We start from the raw sequence: 17,310 nt of genomic DNA on the forward strand, positions 1-17,310 counted from the left end.
ATTGGCGAAACGTCGTACTCGGATTGTAAATGTTGTGGCTTGGCTCTCCAACACACCGGTTAGTGCTGTACTAGTGACGAATTGGCCACGTTCTGTTCACGTGACAACCCTTACTAGTTGGCTGTGTCTGGTGGTGGCGGGTTTAACGACACAACATTTATATATTTACGCGATCTAACCCAAATAAAACCCCCTCTGTGTTTTGAGATTGTTCTGTGCGGATATTCAAAGTCGTCTACTGGCCGTTTCCAAACGAAGGTGAGAGCGAGGCAGGGTGACTTCCTAGCGCTCTGAGCCAGTGGTGAAACATTCCACATTCATATGGCAGGCGCCAGTTTATCCATGGGGCAACCGCTGATTACTTCCCCACAAAATAGTATTCGTTTTATCGACCCTAGAGGAATGATGATTGGCTGAGTCAACACCCCCAACCAGAATTTGAACTCGCGACCTTAGCGAGCCACTCGCGTTACCGCTGACACCACCTGGCCGGTGATTTAAAAGCAGGTTCGAACATTTTTTTAAAACAAAAAATCTGCTTTAAAAAACAAACCAAGGACGATCTCTCTCCTCGACGTGCCGCAGGTTGTAATCCACCTGAAGGGAGCCGGCCCTGCTGTGTGCCTGGCGTTCACGGCTTTAGCCCTGCAGCCGCGAGGCCACCGCGCAGAGAGAGATGTCTCGTGGGTCGAGTGCACGGGCGCCCCCGGGTTCACGCGAAGAAGTGCCCTAACATGAAAACCGCGTCACCGGTCTATCACCAGCGCTTCTCTCTTTCAATTGCGCGCTGTTTTATTTTTTTCGTGGCACCTGGGGTCACGAGAATTTAAAATAAATGTAACAAAAATAAATATATAAACAACCCTAACAAAGTGTCCGTTTGCTCTGCGGGATTGGTGGCGCGTGGTTCCACGCCACGCGCTTGACCCGTGGCCGCAGCGAGAATGAGCCACGCGAAGGTCCCATTGTTACATTAACAGCGCGAGCGCACACCGCGGGGAGCCGTGGCGCACTGGTTCTAGCGCATCGCGCAGCTAACAAGTGGCGCATCGCGACACGAACCCCGAAAATCCAGAGTTCAGTTCCCGGCCGCAGCTAACAAGTGGCGATTGATATCCGAACCGGGCCCTTCACCAGAACCCACACGGACCACCCCTATGGTCACACTACCCGCCTGGCTGGCAAGGCGTAGGCAGACCTCGCGTATGGAGAAACAGATGCAAGTGAGACAAAGATCCCCCGTGTAGCCTTGACAGACTGTTGGGGCGAGTGCTGTTAGCGAGCACCTACGAAGGCCGGCACGGCACACGAGGGGGTGGGTGGCCAGCACCGCCTTTGTCTCCCCAGTGGCGATGTTCACACACGGCACCAGGCACTCATTTGAGCCTGAGTCGACCTAGGGAAGACCCATGACCGGTTCAGATAATCGTCGCTGTTGGTGGCCGTGAGCGGGAATCAAAGCCGGGTCGCCGGATTCGTAGCGCGCTAAGCGGCGACACCGCCGCTCCCCGCAAGCGCGGCGAAGGTCCACGTGCTGCCGGGGAGCACGTGCCGCGTGCGAGGGGCCGCGCCTACGAAGGCCGCCACGCTGGCGGCCTGGGCAGGGCGCTGCGCTGGGTAGGGAGGCCGGCGGGCCTCGGTTGTGACCCACGGCGGCGGAGGCGGTGGAGGGGCCGCCAAAGGAACGATGGACGGGCCGATGGGACGGCCCGCCGTGTGGAGACGGAGCGGTGGCGAGATCGGAGAATCTGCAGCACGAGGCCGGGCGGATGGCTCCATCGCATGGCCGCGAGGGGTGGCGAAGGCTTCCAGCAGTGGATAGATCGTGGCTTGTGATGATGAGAGAGAGTGCACGGGTATACACGAGGGTAGGATTGCGTTCGGAGCCACGCAGATGTACAGAGCTCTCAGACGTACAGAGCTCAGACGTACAGAGCTCAGACGTACAGAGCTCAGACGTTCAGAGCTCAGACGTTCAGAGCTCAGACGTTCAGAGCTCAGACTTTCAGAGCTCAGACGTACAGAGCTCAGACGTTCAGGGCTCAGACGTACAGAGCTCAGACGTTCAGAGCTCAGACGTTCAGAGCTCAGACGTACAGAGCTCAGACGTTCAGAGCTCAGACGTTCAGAGCTCAGACGTTCAGAGCTCAGACGTTCAGAGCTCAGATGTACAGAGCTCAGACGTTCAGAGCTCAGACGTACAGAGCTCAGATGTACAGAGCTCAGACGTACAGAGCTCTCAGACGTACAGAGCTCTCAGATATATATATATAGCTCTCAGATGTACAGTGAAGGAAAAAAGTATTTGATCCCCTGCTGATTTTGTACGTTTGCCCACTGACAAAGAAATTATCAGTCTATAATTTTAATGGTAGGTTTATTTGAACAGTGAGAGACAGAATAACAACAAAATCCAGAAAAACGCATGTCAAAAATGTTATAAATTGATTTGCATTTTAATGAGGGAAATAAGTATTTGACCCCCTCTCAATTAGAAAGATTTCTGGCTCCCAGGTGTCTTTTATACAGGTAACGAGCTGAGATTAGGAGCACACTCTTAAAGGGAGTGCTCCTAATCTCAGCTTGTTACCTGTATAAAAGACACCTATCCACAGAAGCAATCAATAAGATTCCAAACTTTCCACCATGGTCAAGACCAAAGAGCTCTCCAAGGATGTCAGGGACAAGATTGTAGACCTACACAAGGCTGGAATGGGCTAAAAGACCATTGCCCAGCAGCTTGGTGAGAAGGTGACAACATCTTCTTGGTTCTTTCGGTAAAGTCACGTAGAATGAGAATAAACACAATAAAACAAAATAAGACAATCAAATTCTCACGACGTTTCGGCCACAACACAAGTACCTTTCTTCAGGTGAAGGAACAGAACTGTCGGGACGACAGCGCTTCAATGAACGCTGCTAAGATTCGCAGCGTCTTCTTTGGTTCTTTCGGTAAAGTCACGTAGAATGAGAATAAAATAATAAATTGATAAAATAAAATAACGCAATAATATTCTCACGACGTTTCGGCCACAACACAAGCGGCCTTCATCAGGTGAAGGGACGAGACTGTCTGGTGGGACAGCGCTGGAGTCTTTTAAGCTAGGTGGGAGAAGTAAAGCGCCTTGACAAAGGAGTTTACATATCAAACAGGAGAATTTAGCATTGAAATAGCTGTGATAAAGTGTTGGATCAGCAGGGTGTTCAAGTGAAAATTAGCATGTAACTGGGAGATTAGCATGATGTTAATGTGAGGGATTAGCATGTGACTGGTCACGGAAGTAGCTATGTTGAAGTCAAAGTTTACATATCAACAGAGGCATTTAGTATATGGACGCTAAAGGACTGCAACTACCCAACTATCATACAATAAACCGATGTGAAAAAACGAAGTATAAACTACATCAATAAAATAAATGTACTCAATATATTCTTCAATAAGTTGAGCTATTAACATAAAGTAAATGGGTATACACTACACTATATAATGAATACCATATAGTAAACTAATAAAGAACTAAAATATAAACTACATCAATGTTATCAATAAACTCTAAATACTCTCCAATCAGCTGAGCTACTAACAATAAGTCATATTCTTAGCTCTTTCGGTAAAGTCACGTTGAAGGGAAACAATAAAATAATAATATATATAACAATAAAAATTATCACGACGTTTCGACCATAACACAAACGGTCGTCATCAGGTGTGTCAGTTTGCATTAATTTATTTATTTTTAAAACGGTGTATTTATTTTTTTATAATTTTAAAAAACGTCAGCACCACGCACAGCGATTTGGCAGTTTATTTAGAAGGACTAATCCATCTATGTTCTGAAAAGAGGAGGGGGGAGACCAAAAGTTAATGTATGCTGTCTGAAAGCCACTGTAAGCGTGAACAATCAATTAATACCTGAAATTGTTTATCAAATCTTTCCAATGATTGCTAAGCCAGAATCCATTTTCTCGGTTGAAATTGTCTCTGTGCTTGTATATGTGGATAGCCTCATGGACGAATCTCTCATGGTAGCCAGATGGCTTACAAAGAACCTCTGTCTTGGAAAAGTCAATGTCATGTGAGCCTACTGAATTATAACAATGATCTGCCACGGCCGAGATGTTGGTCCTACCGTGTTTAAGGTCTGCTTTGTGTTCACGAATGCGGTCCGAGACATGGCGTTTGGTTTCTCCAATGTAACTACTACCACAGAGGCAACTTAATTTGTAGACACCAGGGTACTGTACGTCCGGAATCACATCTTTTACAGACGGAACCAGATCACGGATTTTATGTAATGTGTTGAAACGGACCTGGATCTTGTGTTTATTCAAGATTTTGGAGATCTTTTTTGTAATCCCCGCAATGTAGGGTAAAGTGATGGTCTTGAAAGGCTCCTCAAGAGGGTCCTTCTTCATGGTTTGAGTGATAGCTTTGCGGATTGTATAGTCGGAGTAACCATTAGCCTCAAGAGCTTGGTGTACGTGCTTGAGTTCACTGCCTATGGGTTCCTGGTCGGATATGCATTGGGCTCTATGATACAGAGTTTTGATGAGAGAATTCTTCTGTGATGGATGGTGGTGGGAATCCGGTTTCAGATAAGCATCCGTATGGGTAGCTTTCCTGTAGACAGAGTGGCTCATTGAACCATCAGGTCTCTTTTTTAATTAGGACATCCAAAAAAGGTAGCTTGCCATCTTTTTCAACTTCCATGGTAAATCTGATGGCTGGGTGTATGGAATTGATGTGGTCGAAGAATTGGTCTAGAGCAGGCCGGCCATGTGGCCAGATGACAAAAGTATCATCCACGTACCTCTTCCATAAGGTTGGGCGCAGAGTGGCAGTCTGGATGGCGTCAGTCCCAAATTTCTCCATGAAAATGTTAGCTATAACCGGAGATAGGGGGAGCCCATTGGTTTGTTTGTAGAAAGTTCCATTCCAAGTGAAGTATGTATTGGTTAAACAGTGTCTCACCAGGGGGGGTACCTCAGTGTTTAGTCCTTGATGAACCAAGTCTTAAATGATTGCGATGGTGTCAGGTACAGGAACCTTGGTGAATAAGGAAACTACATCAAAACTGACAAGCAGGTCGTCTGGGGACAGGGAAATACCCTTGATTGTCGATACCAGGTGAGTAGCAATAAGTCGTTATACATTACAATGCCATATGGCGAAAAAAGAACTCCCTCATCAAGACTCTATATCATAGAGCCCAATGCATTTCCGACCAGGATCACATTGCCAGTGAACTCAAACACGTACACCAGGCTCTCAAGGGTAATGGTTACTCCGACTACACAACCAGCAAAGCCATCACTCCAGTCATGAAGAAGGATCCCCTTGAGGAACCATTCAAAACCATCACCTTACCCTACATTGCGGGGGTCACAAAAAAGATCTCCAAAATCCTGAACAAACACAAGATCCAGGTCCGATTCAACACAGTACATAAAATCCGTGATCCGGTTCCATCTGTAAAAGATGATGTTCCAGACATACAGTACCCGGGAGTTTACAAACTAAAGTGCCTCTGTGGTAGCAGCTACATTGGAGAAACCAAACGACATATCTCGGACCACATCCGCGAACATAAAGCAGACTTGAAACACGGTAGAACGAACTCCTCTGCCATGGCAGATCACTGTTATAATTCAGTGGGCTCACATGACATTGACTTCTCCAAGACGGAGGTTCTTTGCAAACCAACCGGCTACCATGAGAGATTCGTTCATGAGGCCATCCACATATACAAGCACAGAGACAATTTCAACCGAGAAGATGGATTCTGGCTTAGTAACCATTGGAAAGATGTTTTAAACCATTTCGGTTCTTAATTAATCGTATTTTATGGTGACCTTCAGACCGCAGCTCTTTCGCTGGCATTGCCTCTTAATACCTCTCACACCACGGTTAATGGTATGGTTTATAACATGGAGTATAACAGCGCATCGTGGCTGTTTCTCTCCCCTCCTCCGTTCCGAGCATAGATGGACTCGTCCGTCTGAACAAAGCTCGTCGCTGTCCGTGGTGCTAACGTTGAAAAGAAAAAACCGCCACCCATTTTTTCGCCATATAGCATTGTAATGTATAACGACTTATTGTTAGTAGCTCATATGATTGGAGAGTATTTAGAGTTTATTGATAACATTGATGTAAATTTTGATTTAAAGCTTTCGTGACTGCAGTAATTCATATACTTAGCTCTTTCGGTAAAGTCACTTTACCGAAAGAGCTAAGAATAACATTGATGTAGTTTATATTTTAGTTTTTTATTAGTTTAATATATGGTATTCATTATATAGTGTAGTGTATACCCAGTTACTTTATGTTAATAGCTCAACTTATTGAAGAATATATTGAGTACATTTATTATATTAATGTAGTTTATACTTCGTTTTTTCACATCGGTTTATTGTATGATAGTTGGGTAGTTGCAGTCCTTTAACGTCCATATACTAAATGCCTCTGTTGATATGTAAACTTTGACTTCAACATAGCTATTTCCGTGACCAGTTACATGCTAATCCCTCACATTAACATCATGCTAATCTCCCAGTTACATGCTAATTTTTCACTTGAACACCCTGCTGATCCAACACTTTATCACAGCTATTTCAATGCTAAATTCTCCTGTTTGATATGTAAACTCCTTTGTGAAGGCGCTTTACTTATCCCACCTAGCTTAAAAGACGCTGCGAATCTTAGCAGCGTTCATTGAAGCGTTGTCGTCCCGACAGTTCTGTTCCTTCACCTGAAGAAGGCTGCTTGTGTTGTGACCGAAACGTCGTGAGAATTTTATTGTCTTATTTTGTTTTATTGTTTTATTCTCATTCTACGTGACTTTACCGAAAGAACCAAGAAGATGAATCCTTGCAGTCACGAAAGCTTTAAATCGAAAAAGAAAGGTGACAACAGTTGGTGCGATTATTCGCAAATGGAAGAAACACAAAAGAACTGTTAATCTCCCTCGGCCTGGGGCTCCATGCAAGATCTCACCTCGCGGAGTTGCAATGATCATGAGAACGGTGAGGAATCAGCCCAGAACTACACGGGAGGATCTTGTCAATGATCTCAAGGCAGCTGGGACCATAGTCACCAAGAAAACAATTGGTAACACACTACGCAGTGAAGGACTGAAATCCTGCAGCGCCCGCAAGGTCCCCCTGCTCAAGAAAGCACATATACATGCCCGTCTGAAGTTTGCCAATGAACATCTGAATAATTCAGAGGACAACTGGGTGAAAATGTTGTGGTCAGATGAGACCAAAATGGAGCTCTTTGGCATCAACTCAACTCGACGTGTTTGGAGGAGGAGGAATGCTGCCTATGACCCCAAGAACACCATCCCCACCGTCAAACATGGAGGTGGAAACATTATGCTTTGGGGGTCTTTTTCTGCTAAGGGGACAGGACAACTTCACGACGATGGACGGGGCCATTTACCATAAAATCTTGGGTGAGAACCTCCTTCCCTCAGCCAGGGCATTGAAAATGGGTTGTGGATGGGTATTCCAGCATGACAATGACCCAAAACACACGCCAAGGTAACAAAGGAGTGGCTCAAGAAGAAGCACATTAAGGTCCTGGAGTGGCCTAGCCAGTCTCCAGACCTTAATCCCATAGAAAATCTGTGGAGGGAGCTGAAGGTTCGAGTTGCCAAACGTCAGCCTCGAAACCTTAATGACTTGGAGAAGATCTGCAAAGAGGAGTGGGACAAAATCCCTCCTGAGATGTGTGCAAACCTGGTGGCCAACTACAAGAAACGTCTGACCTCTGTGATTGCCAACAAGGGTTTTGCCACCAAGTACTAAGTCATGTTTTGCAGAGGGGTCAAATACTTATTTCCCTCAGTAAAATGCAAATCAATTTATAACATTTTTGACATGCGTTTTTCTGGATTTTGTTGTTGTTATTCTGTCTCTCACTGTTCAAATAAACCTACCATTAAAATTATAGACTGATCATTTCTTTGTCAGTGGACAAACGTACAAAATCAGCAGGGGGCAAATACTTTTTTCCCTCACTGTACAGAGCTCTCAGATGTACAGAGCGCTCAGATGTACAGAGCACTCAGATGTACAGAGCGCTTAGACGTACAGAGCGTGTAGATGTACAGAGCGCTCAGATGTACAGAGCGCTCAGATGTACTGAGCTCTCAGATGTACAGAGCGTGTAGATGTACAGAGCGTGTAGATGTACAGGTCGTGTAGATGTACAGGTCGTGTAGATGTACAGAGCGTGTAGATGTACAGAGCGTGTAGATGTACAGGTCGTGTAGATGTACAGAGCGTGTAGATGTACAGAGCGTGTAGATGTACAGGTCGTGTAGATGTACAGAGCGCTTAGACGTACAGAGCGTGTAGATGTACAGGTCGTGTAGATGTACAGAGCGTGTAGATGTACAGGTCGTGTAGATGTACAGAGCGTGTAGATGTACAGGTCGTGTAGATGTACAGAGCGCTTAGACGTACAGAGCGTGTAGATGTACAGGTCGTGTAGATGTACAGAGCTCTCAGACGTACAGAGCGTGTAGATGTACAGAGCGTGTAGATGTACAGAGCACTCAGGCATACAGAGCTCAGACGTACAGAGCTCTCAGATGTACGGAGCGTGTAGATGTACAGAGCGTGTAGATGTACAGGTCGTGTAGATGTACAGGTCGTGTAGATGTACAGGTTGTGTAGATGTACAGGTCGTGTAGATGTACAGGTCGTGTAGATGTACAGAGCGTGCAGAGTGCATGGGGGAGGGAGGCAGCCTAGAGCAGACACGTCGCGTGGAGTATGAAATGGGCATTGTTTATCAGATGGTAATTAATAATATATCATGCTTCGTTACATTACTAAAATATATAACATTCAAATGAATTATTCAGCCAACTCAATAAAATCCCAACAACGAGCTCTATAAATAAGGAGGCGCATGTTTATTGTTGGAATGTGCCATGCATCGATAACGTGAATTAAGAAAACCAATTTTGAGTGAATTCACAAATTTGCCGTGTGGAGCGACGTTGCCCAGTAGCAGCTGTTGAAGCGAGCAAATCTCTGCGCCGGTTTCGACCAAATGAGCCCTCATCAGCGCGGCGTGGTCTTGGTAAACCATTGTCACCGGGTGTCCCGCTGCCACTGCTGTTGTTGTTGTCGTCAAGGGCTCTCCCCCTGTCTGCGGGCACCGCGGGGAGCGCGAGGCGCCTGGCTCCGGTGGCGTCGTCGGCAGCGGCGAGCGCCGACGCCGGCGAGGACAGCGCGCGGAAAGCCGCAGGTCCCGCAGATTGCTGGCGGTGTCCCCCCGCCTCCTCCTCCTCCTCTCCCTCCCAGCGACAGCCTGCGGGCGTGCTGTGCGTGCGCGTGTCGCCACGTACATATAATGTGAGTGTGTGGGGAGCGGTGGCGTAGCGGTTAGCGCTACGCTGGCCTACGAACTCGGCCACCCGGGTTCGATTCCCGCTCACGGCCAACACCGGTGGTGACGATTATCTGAACCGGTCCTGGGCCTCGCCTAGGTCGACTCGGCCTCAAACGAGTACCTGGTGCGGTGCCTTAACATCGACACTGGAGAGACAAAGGCGGCCGGGTGTGGTGCTGGCCACCCACCCACTCGTGTGCCGTGCCGGCCTTCATAGGTGCTGCTGCTCGCTAACAGCACTTGCCCAACAGTCTGTTCAGGCTATACGGGGGATCTTTGTATTTTTCCCTGATCTCCGTGGATCCCGGCCTGAATATGTGTTCGCTCACAGCACTTGCCCCTACAGTCTGTTCAGGCTATACGGGGGATCTTTGTCTGTGTGTGTGTGTGTACTGCACAGTGCGCGTTAGCCCACACGTGCGCGCGCGTGCGTGAACGCAGTCGTGAAAATAAAATAAAATCCATCACGTGCACCCTGCAGCCTCATTGGCGCTACGGGGATCGACACCGACTCCTCCATCTCGACGTGCGCCTCCAACGCCCCATCGGACTGCACTCCGCGAGCCGAGTGTCGAGTCCGCTGGGTTGCCCGCCCCTCTGCGCGCTCTCGACCCGAAGCAGCCGCTGCTGCTGATGCTGCTTGCGGCAGCGGCGCACGGAGATCGTCGCAAATTCCCGCGTTAATTAGCGGAGCGAATCGCGCGCGGACGGCTACGGGGATCTTGATGTGAGGGTGCTTAAGGATAATTAATTAAAGGCGTAATGGATTGTTGCGTTTGCGGCCCTCTCCCAGTGAATGCGCGCGCCCGTGGAGGAACAATGGGGACGACGGGGCGTCGGTGGGGATCATGGAGGGAGCCTCTTGGTGTGGGCGCGCAACGCCTCTCGGCTGCTGATGATGCCGATGATGATGCTGTCTGGTGCTGCTGATGATGCTGCTGATCTCTGGTGCTGCTGATGATGCTGCTGATGATGATGTCTGGTGCTGCTGATGATGCTGTCTGGTGCTGCTGATGATGCTGCTGTCTGGTGCTGCTGATGATGCTGCTGATGATAATGATGCTACTGTCTGGTGCTGATGATGCTGCTGTCTGGTGCTGCTGATGATGCTGCTGATGATAATGATGCTGCTGTCTGGTGCTGCTGCTGATGATGCTGTGTGGTGCTGCTGATGATGCTGCTGCTGATGATGCTGCTGTCTGGTGCTGCTGCCTGGTGCTGCTGCCTGGTGCTGATGGTGCTGATGATGCTGCTGTCTGGTGCTGATGATGCTGCTGCCTGGTGCTGATGATGCTGATGATGCTGCTGTCTGGTGCTGATGATGCTGCTGCCTGGTGCTGATGATGCTGATGATGCTGTCTGGTGCTGCTGATGCTGCTGCTATCTGGCGCTGCTGATGCTGCTGCTCTCTGGTGCTGCTACTGATGATGCTGCTGATGATGCTGCTGCTATCTGGCGCTGCTGCTATCTGACGCTGCTGCTGATGATGCTGCTGCTGATAATGCTGCTGTCTGGTGCTGCTGATGCTGCTGATGATGCTGTCTGGTGCTGCTGATGATGCTGCTGTCTGGTGCTGTCTGGTGCTGCTGATGATGCTGCTGTCTGGTGCTGCTGATGATGCTGCTGTCTGGTGCTGCTGCTGCTGATGATGCTGGTGCTGCTGATGATGCTGTTGCTGATAATGATGCTGCTGTCTGGTGCTGCTGCTGCTGCTGATGATGCTGTCTGGTGCTGCTGATGATGCTGCTGCTGATGATGCTGCTGTCTGGTGCTGCTGGTGATGCTGCTGCCTGGTGCTGATGATGCTGATGATGCTGTCTGGTGCTGCTGATGCTGCTGCTGTCTGGTGCTGCTGCTGATGATGCTGCTGCTGATGATGATGCTGCTATCTGGCGCTGCTGCTATCTGGCGCTGCTGATGCTGCTGATGCTGCTGTCTGGTGCTGCTGCTGATGATGCTGCTGCTGATGATGCTGCTATCTGGCGCTGCTGCTATCTGGCGCTGCTGATGATGCTGCTGCTGATAATGCTGCTGTCTGGTGCTGATGATGCTGCTGCCTGGTGCTGATGATGCTGTCTGGTGCTGCTGATGCTGCTGCTGATGATGCTGCTGCTGATGCTGCTATCTGGCGCTGCTGCTATTTGGCGCTGATGATGCTGCTGATGATGCTGCTGTCTGGTGCTGCTGATGATGCTGCTGCTGATGTTGCTGCTGTTTGGCGCTGCTGCTGCTGCTATCTGACGCTGCTGCTGATGATGCTGCTCTCTGGTGCTGCTGATGATGCTGCTGATGATGCTGCTCTCTGGTGCTGCTGATGATGCTGCTGCTGATGTTGCTGCTGTCTGGCGCTGCTGCTGCTGCTATCTGACGCTGCTGCTGCTGATGCTGCTCTCTGGTGCTGCTGATGATGCTGCTGATGATGTTGCTGCTGTCTGGCGCTGCTGCTGCTGCTATCTGACGCTGCTGCTGCTGATGCTGCTGCTGCTGTCTGATGGTGGTGATTACGCTGCCACTGCCGCCTGCGAGAGTCGGGTTGGGACTCACGGGTGGCCGTCGATCGCGCGGCGCTCCGGTGACAGGAATCACCGCGGGGCCAGCGCACGTGGGGCGACGTTAGCCCGAGTCGCCGAGTCTCGCGTGGGGCGACGTTAACCCGAGTCGCCGAGTCTCGCGTGGGGCGACGTTAACCCGAGTCGCCGAGTCTCGCGTGGGGCGACGTTAGCCCGAGTCGCCGAGTCTCGCGTGGGGCGACGTTAGCCCGAGTCGCCGAGTCTCGCGTGGGGCGACGTTAGCCCGAGTCGCCGAGTCTCGCGTGGGGCGACGTTAACCCGAGTCGCCGAGTCTCGCGTGGGGCGACGTTAGCCGGAGCCTCTGCCTGCCGAGCCGCGCAGGGCCGTCCACGCCACTCGACGGGCAAATCTCGGCTGAGGTTTTTGGTAAACTGGGAAACATTTTGCCCCGATTTTCCGTTCAATGTTTTGTATAGGAGTATTAAAAAAACAGATGCATAATGATTCGGTTTGTGCGTCCGCCCGTCCGTCTGTCCAACCTATACATTCTCAGAAATGTTGAGAAAGGATGAAAATTAATATTCCCTCTATTATGGATGATATTGGTCGCGAAAGCCTTCGTGTTAAAATTACATCTCCGTTAGTTATTTGTTTATTTTTTTATTTGGATTTTTATTTGTATATTTTTTATTTGTACTCTTTTTAGTCGTATATTTTTTTACTGCATCTTTTTTGTTAATTTGTATATTTTTTCTTTGTATCTATTTTTATTTATTTGTATATTTTAATCTGTATTTTTTTTCTCGAATTTGTCGCCCCACTTAACTTAGCGCCCTAGGCGACTGCCTCGGGCGCCTCTACGGACGGGTGGCCGCCCCTGATTAATTATCGTCATCATCACCACCACCGTCATCACGATCATCACCACCACCACCGTCATCACCACCACCACCGTCATCACCACCACCACCACCACCACTACCGTCATCACGATCATCACCACCACCGTCATCACGATCACCATCACCACCACCGTCATCACGATCACCACCACCACCACCGTCATCACCACCGTCATCACCACCACCGTCATCACGATCATCACCACCACCGTCATCACGATCATCACCACCACCGTCATCACGATCATCACCACCACAACCACCGTTATCACGATCATCACCACCACCACCGTCATCACGATCATCACCACCACCACCGTCATCACCACCGTCATCACCACCACCACCGTCATCACGATCATCACCACCACCACCACCGTCATCACGATCACCACCACCACCGTCATCACGATCACCACCACCACCGTCATCACGATCACCACCACCACCGTCATCACGATCATCACCACCACCGTCATCACCACCACCACCACCACCACCGTCATCACGATCATCACCACCACAGTCATCACCACCACCACCACGACCACCACCACCACCACCGTCATCACGACCACCACCACCGTCATCACGACCACCACCACCACCACCGTCATCACGACCACCACCACCACCACCGTCATCACGATCATCACCACCACCACGAGGATCTTCATCATCAGCATGAACGATTCCAGCTGTGGGGTCACGCCGATTGGCGCACAGCAGAGATCTGCACAGCAGCACAGACAATGACTATCTCGTCAAAACCACTGTGACCATGGACGCGATTTTATTGTTTTCTTTACAGGGTGCTAATTTGTCATTTTATTTACATGGCACTATCGTTTTAAATGAAAAAAGAACGGATAACACACTGTAACATGAGAACAAATGTCATGTTATTAGCTTCAACAAGTCAGTCTCCACGTGTTCGCCATCGTTGCCAACGCGTTGCCCAGAATCTTCTCCAGGTGATCTCCAGAGCCAGGAGGCAGCAGCACGTGTCACGTGGTGTTGTTCCAAATTCTCAGAAGTGGTTACGTTTTTTGAAGCACCCTGTATATAATAGGCGACGTTTCAGGAAATGACCCTTCTTCGGAGCACGTGGATCAAGTGGTAGACATCGGCGTGCCGTGTTCGTGAGTGGCAGCGTCGCTGTGAGCGAGCTGCGCCCCAAACCCGGCTCCCCGAGTTCGGCTCCGGGTCGCGGCTACCGTCAGTGGCGCGTGGTGTCTGGGCGACTCGCCTTGCAGCAACCCGCAGTGAGCGGAGTGCTGGTCAAAGAAAACAAATGACCGACACGTCGCGGGGATAGGCCTTCATCCAGCAGTGGATTGAGAACGGGCTGCATATTAATTTGCTGAACGATGATAATCACCGGCAGGGCAAGAGGGCACGGCACCAATCTCGCACTCGCATCACCGAATTCCCAAGTCCCCGTTGAGGGTGTGGTGTCTAAGGGTGTCGATTTGACGGGGAATTCTCCGCTCGTGTCATCTGCGTTACTCCGTCCGTCGGGTCACTTAGTGCGGATCCATGCTCCCGCGTCTCCGTGTCAACAGAGCGCGGAAATCTTTATAATTTACCAGTGAATGGAGGAGATGCCACGGGCTGACCGCGCACACGCGGTGCGGAGTACGGGATGCAGGGAACGGAGTCCAAATAACCGTCCGGGCCAATCCCGTCCCTGTCGCACGAGATCCGGCTCGTCAAATCCGCTCCAGAGTTTGCTCCCTTGAACAAACGCTGCCTAGGTAACGTTGCCATGGAACGTGAAACGCCAGGAGGCTGAGGGACCGGCATCGCGTTTTGACTGCCCGTGCGGTGCCCGTGCCACGCGCTCGAGACCACCACCACTGCTGCCACCACCGCCACCACCACCACCGCTGCCACCACCACCGCCACCACCGCCACCACTGCCACCACCACCGCCACCACCGCCACCACCACCACCACCGCCACCACCACCACCACCGCCACCACCGCTGCCACCACTACCGCTGCCACCACCACCACCGCCACCACCACCGCCACTGCCACCACCGCTGCCACCACCACCGCCTCCACCACCGCCACCACCACCGCCACCACCACCACCACCGCCGCTTCGGTCAGCCCAGTCGGGCGAGTCGCCTTCAACAGATGGCGACGCGCGGCTCGCGTTCGGCGACACGCAGATGGAGGAGTAGTGAGGTCACCCTCACACCCGCAACAGTGACGATGGTGACGACATCACGCGCCGTTCGTCACTAAGTGGCGCTTGTGCCAGGCTATGTGCACTCCGGGGCCACGTGAAGTGTGGAAGGCCTCGCTGCTGGCAGGAGATCACGGGACAGAACCAGTGGCCGTGCGTTGACTGACTGAGATGGCTGGCAGATGCACCGCCTGTGCTCCCCACTGCGTCAACTCGCTGCGTTTTATTCGCCCTGCGCTCCCGTTCGTTGTTGTGAGCTTCCCACTTCCATTGTTGTTGGAGGGCGACTGCCTCCAACTGCCCAGTAGCCTACCTCACGAGTCTCCTCTGTACACACACACGTGTTCACACACACACGTGTAACACACACACGTGTACACACACACACACGTGTACACACACACGTGTACACACACACACGGCGTGACGGGAAGGTGCGGACGATGGGGTCGCGGGATGCTGCTGATGATGATGAGGTGGTTTTATTTGACTACGAGAGAGAGAAATGAAGTTACAGAGAGGAGGGGACTAGGAGAGAGGAGACTTACGAAGTGAATAAAGCATCAAGCAGACAGGGGGGCAGGGGTATGGCGTGCCCGGCTAGCAGCTCCCGCAGATCGCCTCCGACTCGCTGTAGCAACTCCATCAACGCCAGGCTCGGAATGGGCAAAGCAACCGGATGCTCGAAGGATGCTCCCTCAAGGAGCATCGATGAACGAAATGGGCTTTGATTTAAAAAAAAAACGTCTGGAGGCAGCTCCTGCAGAGAGAGACGCGCGCGCGATGGTGCGGCGCGTTCGTGAGGCGCCTCCAGACCTCACGAAGCCACTCGCGCGCAGACCGAGGCGATAATCGCGATGTGGAGGCCGCGGTGAGAGGCGCCGCCTTCAGACGCCGCTCCGCGTCCTCTCCTCCCTCGCCCCCGCCCTCCATCCCTCTCCCCCTCCATCTCTCTCTCCCTCTCCCCCTCTCTCTCGCCCTGGCAGATTTCGCATCGCCTATCGTTCCCCTCCCCCACACGCACCCAGCCCCCCCGCACCCCACAACCCTCATCCCTCCTCCTCCATCACCTACCCCCCCCAAACAAACCACCTCACCAGCCCATCATCATCATCCACCACCACCACTCTCCTCCTCCTGCTGCTGCTGCTCATACTGCACCACCCCCTCCTCCTCCTTCTCCCCCATCTCCGTCCGCTTCCTGTTGCTGCTGTAGCTGCTGTAGCTGTAGCGGCAGCAGCTGTATGAGAGTGGATTCTCCGCCGTTTCCCGAGGGAACGCGAACCCGGGCAGCAGCGGCAGCAGCAGCAGCTCCGAGCCCGCGCTCGCCTGGCTCAGCGATTCCTCCTCAACGCGGCCGCCGCTGTGATGAGCGGCTCGCTCGCTCACTGCCTCCTCCTCCTCCTGCTGCTCCTCCTGCTCTCCCTCTCGCCTTTGTGCGTCGCTCCGTCACCGAGGCGCGGACCCAGCGCCACGGAGCCCATCCATCCTCGGGGCTGACGCCGCCCGCCCGTCGCCCCTTGCCGCCAGACGCCGCGGTGTGCGCTGCGAAACTCAGCCGGGCGATGTCTTCTCCCCTTCTCCCTCTTCGTCCCGCTCCTCGTGGCGATCTGCAGCGCGTCCGCGCGTTCCTCTGACGACGCGCGGCGGCTTTGTGTGAAAATATTTTTGTAAAACAGAGAGAAGGTGAGGCAGGGGGAGCGAGAGGAGGACGAGAATAGAGAGGCGTCGGTTCGAGCGTCTTTATAGAGGGTCGGGATTACGCACGAGTTGGCATCCTCTAGATATTGGGGAGTTAGCACGAGTTGGCATCCTCTAGAAATTGGGGATTTAACAACAAGGGGGAAAAAAACGCACAAAGGCGCGCCCCGATTGAAGAGTCGCTCTTGATGATGGTCAGCGTGCACACTCGGCAGCAGCAGCAACAGCAGCAGCAGGAGCAGCAGCAGCAGGAGCAGCAGCAACAGCAGCAGGAGCATCAGCAGCAAGAGCAGCAGCAACAGCAGCAGGAGCAGCAGCAGCAGGAGGAGGCGCAACAAGAGGCACGGAGACATCGCCACGCGCGCAGGAGGCGGCAGTGGGGGGAGGCTACCATGGAGGGAGGCGGCCTCCCGTCCGCGCTCTGGCGAGCGGCTCTCCTCGTGGGCGCCCTCGTCGCGGTGGCCGAGGCGCAGGGAGGACGCGGATCCTCGTCCCCCGGCTGCAAGGGCAAGGGCAAGCACGGCAACTGCGCAGGTGAGCGGGAGGGGTCTCTCCCACCCCCCTACCCCCCGACTCCACCACGCCGCGGTCGGG

The 17,310-nt window shown here is 51.9% G+C and overlaps 1 protein-coding gene across 1 annotated transcript in view; it reads left to right on the forward strand.

Moving 5' to 3' along the window:
- The first annotated feature begins 16,110 nt into the window (after window positions 1–16,110).
- LOC116950629 (tomoregulin-1-like) overlaps window positions 16,111–17,310 on the forward strand; it is a 49,093-nt gene continuing 47,893 nt past the window's right edge. The window contains exon 1 of the mRNA XM_076068720.1: window positions 16,111–17,250. Within this exon, the coding sequence (XP_075924835.1) occupies window positions 16,905–17,250 (346 nt within the window). The 5' untranslated portion in view covers window positions 16,111–16,904. The remainder of the gene's footprint in view (window positions 17,251–17,310) is intronic.

The sequence above is a fragment of the Petromyzon marinus genome, chromosome 2 (assembly GCF_048934315.1).
Source record: "Petromyzon marinus isolate PM22_M1 ecotype Great Lakes invasive population chromosome 2, UKy_Petmar_22M1.pri1.0, whole genome shotgun sequence".
NCBI lineage: Eukaryota > Metazoa > Chordata > Hyperoartia > Petromyzontiformes > Petromyzontidae > Petromyzon > Petromyzon marinus.